The sequence below is a fragment of the Martes martes genome (genome assembly GCF_963455335.1).
Source record: "Martes martes genome assembly, chromosome: 10".
NCBI lineage: Eukaryota > Metazoa > Chordata > Mammalia > Carnivora > Mustelidae > Martes > Martes martes.
Window position 1 is genome coordinate 13,265,906 of NC_137898.1, and position 11,727 is coordinate 13,277,632.

General features: G+C 40.0%; 1 protein-coding gene across 1 annotated transcript; it reads right to left on the bottom strand.

Moving 5' to 3' along the window:
* Positions 1–9,295: 9,295 nt before the first annotated feature.
* Positions 9,296–10,243, bottom strand: LOC308350690 (olfactory receptor 8J2; the record flags this gene model as incomplete). The annotated part of the gene is made up of 1 exon (XM_080816200.1): positions 9,296–10,243. The coding sequence occupies one exon, from the start codon at positions 10,241–10,243 to the stop codon at positions 9,296–9,298; it is 948 nt and encodes a 315-aa protein (XP_080672326.1).
* Between the last annotated feature and the right edge of the window lie 1,484 nt (positions 10,244–11,727).

Here is an 11,727-nt window from a genome sequence, read left to right on the forward strand (position 1 = left end):
GAGTAATATTCCATTGTATATGTTTTTTAAGAAGTAGATATTTTTGTATTTATATTTTATTTATTTATTTATTTTTTAAAGATTTTATTTATTTATTTGTCAGAGAGTGAGAGAGAGAGAGAGAGAGAGAGTGAGCACAGGCAGACGGAGGCAGAGGGAGAAGCAGGCTCCCTGCCAAGCAAGGAGCCTGATGTGGGACTCGATCCCAGGATGCTGGGATCACGACCTGAGCTGAAGGCAGTCGCTTAACCAACTGAGTATCCCTATATATGGAATCAGGTCAAAGCGACTGCTTCTGTGGCAGCTGGAGAAGGAGGGGTGCTGTGGTGCTGTTTGAAGTGTGCCCTAACTTTCACAGGTGTTGTCAGACCTTGCTTTATGGTTGTGTCTTGCATCTTCTCTGTCCTTCACCACCAGGGGAATTTCGTTGTCACTATATGGGCACAAAAGCCATGGAACCTCCAGAGCTGTTAGTTAGGCGTAAGCTAGAAGTACAGGTGCCTTAACATCTGAGAGGGTAAGTTTGATCAGTTGGGGATCAAAGTTGCCATATAAATTATCTTCCCTGTCTTACTCCATGGACAACTGGTACTGGGCTGATGTGCCTGCCTGATAGGTGGATTGGGTTGATTTATTTCTGATAAATGTGTTCTAGTGATATGCAAGCACTTGTGTATGTGTGCATACACGTTGTTACCTTTGAACCCAATGATTTTAGTTCATCCTTTAATCAAAGAGGGCTTTGTATAGTTTGTTTAGGATTAATTTTGTAGCTAATAGATGCAGAAAGGGTATATAGTATGCAAGTTTTTGAGAGACTATCCCATTGAGTACTAATGAATGAGACAGGTGCAAGATTTTAGATTGCCTAGCTATAGAATATATGTCAATATAAATGTAGATGTTTTAGGCAGAATAATGTGCCCTCACTTACCCACCATAGATGCCCATGGCCAAATTCCAGAACTGTGAACACTCTGACTTTCATAGAAAAAAGAGACCAGAAGTATCCATCATATAGTGTGACTTTATTTTCAACTTTACTGTTTATTTATGACTAAAATTAGAAATTGATTCATGGATCTGAGGGTCCTGGTTCCTATATTTGCCTTATTTCAGAATCTCTGATAATTTCACATCTAGTTTATTTCCAGATATTGTCTAACTTGCATGCCTTGACTAGTGTCCCTTACTCTATTGCAAATTAGGAGCATTTTACATGTATAGAAGGAGCTATGGCACATAATGACTGTTAACTTTTTTTGTTTTTTGATCCCAGTGTCCTTGAGAGTTGGTGTCACTTTGAAGACAATGGTTTATTTTTGTTCTAATAACACTTTACTCCTAAACACACTAAATAAAAATGCTGAAAGTAATGAAATTTATTGTTATGAATCCATAACACAGACAATGAACTTTATTTATTTATTTATTTATTTTATTATTTTTTTTTTTTTTGGTGCAAAATGGTGGTTTATTAAAGCACGGGGACAGGACCCGTGGGCAGGAAGAGCTGCTGCCCCGGGTTGTGAGGGATGGCAGGTTATGTACCCTGCGGTTGGGGGAAGGTGAGAGAAAGGGAGGTTTCAACGGAGCTTTCTTATGCTAAAGGAGGCCTCCAAGGCGCAGGGATACCAGAGGCTTGATCAATGTTGTCTTTTGGCAAGCCATTAACATCAAGATGGTTGGGAGATTCCTGGTGGAATGTCATAATCCTGCTATCAAGCATCTTTGTTAGTGAGATTTAGGTATAGAAGAAACTTAACTTCCTTCTACCCCAGCCTCCTTCAGTTTTGTTTATGGAGGGGAGGGTAACATTAAGGCTTGAGGAACTGAGTCATTTGCCTCTGGAAATTGTGCTATTGATAATGTAACTTCTTTGTTAAGCCAAGGGAGACTCCCGTCTTGCGGGATTGTGATCTCAGCAAGTTAACTATTTGTTTTGGCAGTCAGGGGTACCTGAGGAATGCCACATACATCACCGAGGGGAGCGGATGGAGAGGGGGTGCAAGGTGCCAGCTTTTGCTTTGTCCTCAGCCAGGCTCCCGCTCCCTCATCATTCCCCCCTGAACAATTTTGACCCTTAAATCTTTAAGGTGGTTGAAGGTGGAAGGTCTCATCTTCTGTAACTTCTTCCTGCTGAACAGGGGCGTAGAGCTGTCCCTACCTACTCGGGTCAATATTGATCAGTGGAGGAACGTATAAGGGAGTTACAAAAGGCGGAGGCAGCTGAATCCAGCGCTGACAGTGAAGAAGTGTCTCTGTGCGTGGTAAGGATCATCTGTCGTCGTTAAGTTATTGCAGTAATGGAGTCTCGGCACCAAGTAGAGAAACATTGAACAAAGCAACATAGTAAGATTAATAAGGTGGTAAGAATGAGAAGTCCAAAAAGGAGATTTTTAAATGTTGGCCATAGCCGTCCCTCAAACCAGGAAGCTAACCCTCAAACCAGGAAGCTAACCAATCACCGAGAGAGAGAGGGATCTTGTAGAGCCTTAATCTGGGCATTCATATCTTTTATTAGTCCTGAGACATTTTTGTGACAGTCTGGGATGTATACGCAACATTTTGCTTTGATAATTGCGCATGTGCCACTCTGTGCTGCTGTCAGGACATCTAAGGCCATCCTATTTTGTAGGACTGCCTTGCGTATCTGTGAGACTTCAGTATTAAGTAGGGAGATGCTATTTTAGTGAATCGTTGAGTGCCTTTGTAGTATATTTATTAAGGGTGTCTACATGGCACATGACATCCTCTAGTTCCACAGATGGAACAAAAATGGATGCTAAGTGATCATACTGTTTAAAAACAGATCATGTGGATCTTTGCTTTAAATTGAGGAGATTAGCTAGAGTGGTGATGGTTTTAGTAATGCGCCCATGAATCCAGGCAAATCCTAAAGTACAGCGACCTATCCACCCTAGAGGAAGCCAGGGCCACAGGTTAGTTCCACATGTCCAATGGGTTCCGTTTGGAGCTGGCTATCTAATGCCAGGTTGCCTTGCCCAATCAGTAGCAAACCAGTCAGTAGCCTGGAGTACTATTATTTGGGAACACATTTCTAATGATAGCCATCCTAGATGCCGTGTGTTATTTGCCCAAGTATCATATGTATGATTTCTTCGTTCCCAGCATAAAACTGTCTTTTAACTGAGCTGTCCAATAGTGGGTGTGAGTCACAAATACGTATCCCAGATTTGATATATACCATCCTTAGTATAGCAAAAAGGAGGGTTTTGTAACTTAGGCCCATATTTGATTGGGGAGTTATGGCTTGACAGCAATCCCCTTTCCTTCCATGGGCATGTAGTACCAGGAAGGCATATTTGGAGTCAGTGTTGTTTATTTTTAGGCTTTGGCAATTGCAAAGTGCTAGTGAGCACTATGACATACCTAGCTTTTCTTATTCTTTCTATGAAAAGTATTGTCATCAGTAAACCAACTGTTGTCATTTGTATTTTTAACAGGAGCATCTTAAATCTGGGCTCTATAGAGAAGTACAATGGTCAGGTTCAGGCATACAGGTAACTAGGTTTAAAGTTTGACAAGTTTTAAGTATTATTTTTGGCATATCTGTAAGTATAGCCCAGTATTTAATAAGTCGGCCTCCATCATCCATTGGTGGCCTTTGGTTTCTAAGACAAATCTGGACCTGATGTGAAGTCATTACAGTCAGGGACTGTCCCATAGTGAGCTTTGAGGCTCTTTTTATGAGGAGGGTTGTTCTATGCTTGGCTAAAACATCTGTTTGCAATTGTACCTCAACAGAAGTGGCTTCTAGAATAAATATGACTAAGGGATGAAACCATTAAGAAGCCCTTTAAGTGGTCCAGCCTTAACAATATCCTAATTACAAAGGATCACTGGCAAGTGGGAGAAAACTTGTCAAGAGATAAGGGGAGTTCCCCATGCATCATCCAATCCAATCATAAAGAAAGTGAGTTCATCCATTATCTCCACAAGTCCATAGTTAATCCTATGGAGTGTGGTATGATGGCTTTTAGGCAATTTCATTATTCCAGCCACACACAAGGTGGTAGTTAAGTTGTATACAACTGTTAGGGAATCAATCCCATTTCCTAGTTGTTTAATCATGTGCCATGGGGTTCTGCTAATATCTCCACAAAATAATAAGATTGACTAAAGATATTGTGCAAATTCTCTGAAGTTTACCTCAAATTGTCTAGCTTAGGTAAACAAACATTTAAGGACAATTAGATCTAGAACTTAACATCCATAAAGGTGGGTTATTAAAACATAATTTTTCTCTCTAAAATAACCCTCATCTCCAGGGATAGCCAAATCAGGACTGACTTACTTGAAAAACAAGTCCAGTTTTAACAAACTTGGCCTATTATTTACATAAGCTCAGCAAGAACAGTGAGTGATCATATAGATCTTTTAGAATCTGCTTTGCTGGAACTTCTTATAAGGAATCTCTAGGTTGAACTTTTAGTAGCCTCTCTGGGCCAGAAGCCAAGCCACGTACTTGCCATCAGACATGCCTGCAATACCTGTTGATTTGGGCAAATGCCTCTTCTGAGCTCCCCAAAGTATCCTACCAGGGAGTGACATTCTTTACTCACCTGGTGAGGCTGCTGGGAACTCTGTAAGCAAGGTATCAGGCCAACAGTTCCAAGGGGCTTTACAGCTCCAGGTTTCACAAAGTCAACCTTAGTTCCTTTAAGCTCTCTGGTCATATCTGAGTCTTTTCAAATATGACATTCCAGTCAAAGCCTTGGTAAAATAACCAGTTTCCAATGCTGTCCTGTTGCAAGGAGAACAGATTCTTATTGAACTTATGCAAATGACTGATTGCCATGGAAGAAAGAATACTTATTGAGACCATTTGGTTTCAGAGGGTTCAGATAGAGAGAAAAGTTGAATGCTTTGATTCCTTTACAGATGAGTACTTTTACAGCTCTGTAAGTTACAGATAACTTAAGAAAAAAGTTTCCTTAGTCTGGAAGAGCAAACATTAGAGAACCAGCAATGTCTAAAACAAGACAAAACATTAAGAGACACAACACTATAATCTTTTAGTTCATTTAGTCCCATGTTACTAAATCTGGTGAATGCAGCTTTAGTTAGTTTTGGAAAATCTTACCCATTTCAGTTTTAGGATTTTCAAGTATATCAAATATCTGTATTTGTCCTGAAAGTCCTTTATATGAAACTCCTTTAAGGTAAAACTCATTTTACAAGAGAAATAAAACAATTATAAATGACAAAAACTCAGAATGGATAGGGTTAGAGCTGATGAGACGAGAGTTTACACTTTAGCTGGCAAGGAAATCAGGTTATTTCTGTGACACATAACATTTCCATAATTACAATATCAAGTGATGATTTCTCAAAACGTTAAAACTTTAGGAAATGCATAGAATCTCTAGAATAGTTATAGCATTTTCCCAATGTGACCCAAGGTTTATCATTGGTTTAGCAGTACTTCATGAGTAACTTAGCATACCAAGGAAAAGCCTGAGTTAAAGAGATTTACAACTTAAATCTTGTCAACATTTGCTAAAATCTATAAAGTTTTAAAGCACATGCCTAAATATAATTAGGGATGTTAAACACCTGATAAGACAAAACATAGAAACTGGATTTTCTGGGCAGGCAAAGAGAAAACCATTTACATTTTCTTAACAGCAGATCAATTAACCTAAGAAAACTTTATCCTTTTGAACAGAGAGAATTTCAGTCTTATACCAATGTACCTTTAAAACCCATTCATTTCAATCTTAGTCCGTCCTGACCATAACTAAAATTCCTTTTCTGAAGATTTCCCTTCACAAACCTTCTACAACTTTCCTTTACATTCAGGTTTTGTCCCAAGTCATTTCCTTCCAAACAACCCTCTTATTTAGGACAAGTTTACCTTTTACCTTTAATAAAATGCATTTCCATTCCTTAAATCTTTCTTACATATCATCTACTTTTCCAGAGTTGTTTCCCTTATTTTCCATCAGTCTTAGTTACACTTAGCATTTTGTACTCTTCGAAACACCTTAATCAGTTATTAACCAATTGTGAACTGTTGTAACAGAATTCTTTAGATGGCAAATTTATCAGTTAAGCACAAAACATGTTTACCAACAGATTTAAATACTCTTAGTTTCTTTGCAGTAAGAAGTCAAAAGCACAAACCTACATCCAGTAATTACTGACTTAGCATTTTATCCTGTTTGGTTAAGACCTAGATGTCCATAATTTAATTCCATTTGTCATTCAACCAAAACTTTAAAGTTTCATGTTACCAAAGACTTTGAAAGCTACTTCAGCAATTACCCATTAAAACTTTGAGACAGACGATTAACCATCAGTTTAGTCATTTCTTTGCTAACAAATTTAAACAAATAACACGAGCTCATTTGATCTTCAGTAAACTTCGAAGTTTCACATTTACTGCTGATAACTTAAAAGACATGTCTATCTTAATTAAACCAACAAACTTAACTTAGTTCCAATACTGATTTACGTTCCACCTGGGCCCACTCCACTTTGAATGTTTACCTGAGACACGGGGTGGGAAGATCTGGAGTGGGGGGTGTTAGGTCCAGGGGGTGCTCTTCTTGCTCCTAGACAGTGAGGAGAGGAGGAGCCGTGGTGCATGATCTAGAGGCTAGTCATGCAGGCTGCACGCACATTGGTGCAGAAACATGAGAAGGGGGAAACAGAGGAAATAAAGTGCTGCCAGGAGGCAGAGAAAGGATTCCCGGTTTTAGAGATCATCAGCCCCAACAGAGGAGCAGACGCCATGTTTTCCCACCAGCAGGGGGGAGGGGTTAAGCAGTCCAAGTCAGGCCAGAGAAAACAGGGAATTTCCCCGAAACAAAGGGAGTTTCGGCAGCTGCTTGGGAATATTCCTTAAGGTCTCTGTCTCGAGTTAAGACTAACCCCAGTTGGCTCCAGTTATAGCCATTAACACGGGAAATGAGTGAGGGAGAAGCCCCCACATCTATTAGGAGAAACAGAGAGAGAGAAAGTCAGAGTCCCCTTTGCTAGGGATGACCCAGCAACCTGGGTGGGGTCCTGGTGCAGAGCAATGAAGGCCTAGGTATGAGCAATGAAGTATCCTAGGCCCATTTGCCCTGTTCCCATTGAGGCCATGCAGTGTTACAGGAGCTCAGTCCTTTTCTAAGTTTTGCAATCCAAATTATTTCCAGTGGGTTAAAAGGCACCCCAAGGTAGAGTCCTTGGGAACTGAAGAAGCCTACTGAGGCCATGCTCCCAGAAAAGTAAAGAAGGTCCATTACCAAATCCCCCCCGACTCCTGGGTGGCGTCCCACACAGGGTATGTCAGAGGTTCTCGTGTGTCAAAAGCGACCAGAGGCGTCCCTCAAGATATCGCTATTGATCACCATCCTGCCTTCCCTGGGAAGGCATTCCTGCCGTTAAAGGCCCTGGAGGGTTGCCGGCGTCCCTCCTCTTCCCCATCGCATCCTAGGCTGCTGATGGGTGCCTGGTGAATGGACCAAAATACTGTGCCATGCCATCATCTGTACTGAAAACTGCATACTGTTTTGCCATTTTAACCCGTGGAATTACTAGAAAAGTTTGGCAAGGGGAAATTAGCCAATTTCATAGCTTTAAGTAGTCTGTAGAAGATACTGACAAGAAACAGTAAAGCCTGAAATCCATCATGGTCTATGCGACATTCCAACACATGTGGTCCTTGCAGCCAACTTCCCCAGGAAACGGTCCCCGGTTGCGTTTTAATTCAATCGGGTACTGGTTTCGGCCGGCTCCCAGTGGAGGTCTCTCAGCCAGAAGTGGCTAGACCAGGGATGTGGAGGGGATCACATTAGATCAATCAGGAGGAAACCTCACACGGGAGTCTTAAGATTGGCAGCCGTCCTGGTGACTTAGGTGGCTGTCCCGTGCCCAAGAGAGACAACTTTATATAAGAACAGGAATAAAGAGAGGGCATCAAGTTTCTGGGTCTTATTGCCATTCCAGCCGGGGTACTAACTTGCAGCCAAAAGGCAGACGCTCTCCTCCCCGTAGAGCAGCCACGGGCTAGAGGATTACAGCCTGAGCAACTGACATGCAAGTGTTCCAATAAGACCATACTCCTTGAAAAGCCCCTGAAATGAGAGTAAAGGAAGAAAAGAGAAAGTACTCACCAATTTTGCACCGAAGTTCAGAGTCCAAATGTAAAGACTCACAGCCCCACGTTCGGGCGCCATATGATGAAGTTCTAGAACCTGGGTGAGGTTCGGTGGGCTGAGGTCCGGAGCCGATGACCAAGAAAGAATTCTTGAGACATCTTTGGTGCAAAATGGTGGTTTATTAAAGCACGGGGACAGGACCCGTGGGCAGGAAGAGCTGCTGCCGACAATGAACTTTATACCATAGTGTTTGCCGTGATAATATGACATAGAGAATATTAATTTTATATCATATCAGGATAAATATCAACATTTTGCTTTGTGTACATATAGCACATGAGAGCGTTTAAAAAGTAGAATCCCCATTTGTATGATTTCTTTTTCTGTTTTGCTAAATGTTCTATTTCGATGTAAGTATAAGTTGTTGTTTTTTTTTTTAAGATTCCATTTATTCATTTAAAGAGAGATAGAGACAGAGACAGAGAGAGCACAAGCAAGGGGAGAGGCAGAGTCAGAGGGAGAGGGAGAAGCAGACTTCCAGCTGAGCTGAGAGCCAGACATGGGGCTCAATCACAGAACTAGGAGATCATGATCTGAGCTGAAGGTAGAAGCCCAACCATCTGAGCCAACCAGGTGCCCCTAAGCATTATTTTATCTAGTTTTTATTCTGACCTGAAGACTTCTTTTTCTGTTATTCAAATTTATATTAAGTGCAAGATAAAAATGGATTCAAAGACATTAAGAAATTGAAACACAAAATACACCAAAAATGAAAAATAAAACTTTTAATAGTTGAAAAGTACAGATCTATGGCAAGTAGGATGACCTGACACAACCATATTCCAAGAAGTGTTCTCACATTCCTTCCTCAGGTCTCAGACTTTCTCATCCTTGGCTAGAAATTACAAAAACCCAGTAGCAAGTTGTGTTGCACTTTAAAATGTATTTATTTTGGAACTATTGTTTACTACTTAAATAAGTGTACTTTCCTTGGTCAACTAATACATCTTTGTGTTGGGGAAAGTTGGATATTTGAGGTCGGAATAGAAAGGGTTAAGATCTTCCCATTGAAATCCATGTAATTTTTAACTATTGCCTCTGTATTTAACAGAGATTAGTTTTTCAGGAGCAGTTTAATTCTTCAGAGATTGTCTTAAATGAAGACCACTGAAGCTTTAAATTTACTTTAATTTGAAAGTCTGACAAGGGTTCTTTAGGAATCTCTTCAATGCATCCTTCACATCCTTATTCCTTAGGCTGTAGATGAGGGGATTCAGCATTGGTATCACCAAGGTGTAGAAGACAGAGGCCATTTTATCAGTATCTAAGGAGTGGTTGGTCCTTGGTTGCAAATACATGAAGAGAAGTGTCCCATAGAACACAGTGACAGCCATCATGTGAGAGGCACAGGTGGAAAAGGCTTTTCGTCGACCCTCTGAGGAACGGATCCTCAAGATGGCAAGGACAATGTTGAAGTACGATGTTAGAACAATAATCATAGAGAAAAACAAATTGGTCCCTGAAAAGGTAAACACTGCTGTTTCTGGAAGATAGGTGTCAGAACAGGACAATGCCAACAAAGGGACATTATCACAGTAAAAATGGTTGATTACATTGGAAGAGCAGTACAACACCGAGAACACACAGGAGGAGACAGTCAGTGCTGTGGTCAGACTGTAGAGGTAAGTGAGGGACACTAGGAGTATGCACATCTGTGGAGAGACCACCACCATGTAGAGCAGGGGGTTGCAAATAGCCACGTAACGATCATATGCCATTGCAGCCAGCATGAAAATCTCACCAACAATGAAAACCAGGAACCCACCCAGCTGGGCTGCACATCCATAGTAGGATATGGTTTTCTTTGTAACCAAGAAGTTTACCAGCATTTTGGGGGCAATGACAGTAGAATCACCAAGATTGATGATAGCCAAGTGCCTGAGGAAGAAGTACATGGGTGTTTGGAGCTGAGAGTCAACACTGGTGAGGGTGATGATGCCCAGGTTCCCTGCCATGGTCAGCCCATAGATCAGCAGGAAAACAAAGAAGAGTGGAATCTGGAGTTCTGGGTGATCTGAGACTCCCATGAGAATGAATTCGGTCACACTAGTAAGATTTTCTGAGGCCATTTATTTTGTTGTTCTCATCTTTTTGTGGGGGGAAATGAAAGGAGATTAGTAGATGATGAGGTTGATTTTTCTGGTAGATGCTAGATTTTAGACTGTCTCGTTTAAATCAGATTATTTTTGTTCACAATTAAAAATGTCAGACCTTATTGCATTTCTCCAAATCTTTTAACAAAATTGAGAAATACAAACATTCTAAAGTCCTGTTTCATTTTTTAAACTTTTTAATTTTTTTAACTTTTTTTTTCTCATGTTTTTCTTATGTTAGTCACCATATAGCACATCATTAGTTTGATGTAGTGTTCCATGATTCATTGTTTGTGTATAATACCCATTGCTCCATGGAATCCGTGCCCTCACCAAGTTTACCCATCCTCCCAACCCCTATCTTTTCAGTTTCAGGTTAATAGAACAGTTGTAACAAGCTATTAATTTTTCAGTTGTGTTTTAAATAATTTATATTCATTGAATATATATTAATCTACTGTAGTATATGCATTAATATTTATATGTATATTAAGCATATTAATTATAATATTGCATGGATATATATTTACATATACACATTCATGCCTCTGTGTATGTTTCCAATGATAAATGATAGATACATGTAAGAAGGGGATGAACCAGAGTGACTTCTGGTGACTTTCAGTTATTTTTAACTTAGCTGCCAGTGGCTGTCTGTTCAATCCACACCCTGTCACCATCCTTGGAAATTTTCTTTTTCTGCATGAAATACTGTGACAATGCTGGGTTTTCTGTAACAGTTTCTACCACACTGTGCTATTTCAGCTGCCCACCACAGACTCTACCTCCTTAGTCTTCCTTTTTAGGGTTATTCAGAAACTGAATTTTTTTTTTAAATAATCATATTTCTTCTTCCAAATAAACTAGTCCTTTTTATCACTCTGACCTCTACCTGCTCAGACACTTCTCTATTATTGTGTTCTCTCTCTATTATTTTGTCCATCTTACAGCTCTTTTCTTTAATTTGTTTAAAACCTGTTTTGATGTTTTGAAAAATATTACCTGTAGTTTTGAATTGCTCAAGTTTGGTCATTTTGTTTTCCTTATTCAGAGAAAGGCAGAGAGAAGCCTGTTAACATTATTTGCTATGTGATGTATGCTGCCCAGAACAATGCTAGCCATTTCAAAATAATGATCTCATTATCTTGCAGGAGGGTCCTAGAAGATGAACATAATTATTTATATGTCTGATGAGACAGACAGTTGAGGCTCGATGAGATTAAGTCATACAAAGAGTCTGTGTACAATATTTATTAATGCTATGGTTTTTCAGTTTTGCTTTATGTGTTTTGTTTGTTTGGTCACTTGGTTGGTTAGAGATTGGGCCACCAATTATTAGCTGTGTGATTTTTATCAAGTATTTATATTCTTGTGTTGTGTGAATGTAATGAAATAATACACAAACATGCATTAGTACAGAGCCTGTTAACAATGAACGCAGGATAATTGGTTCCAGCTGT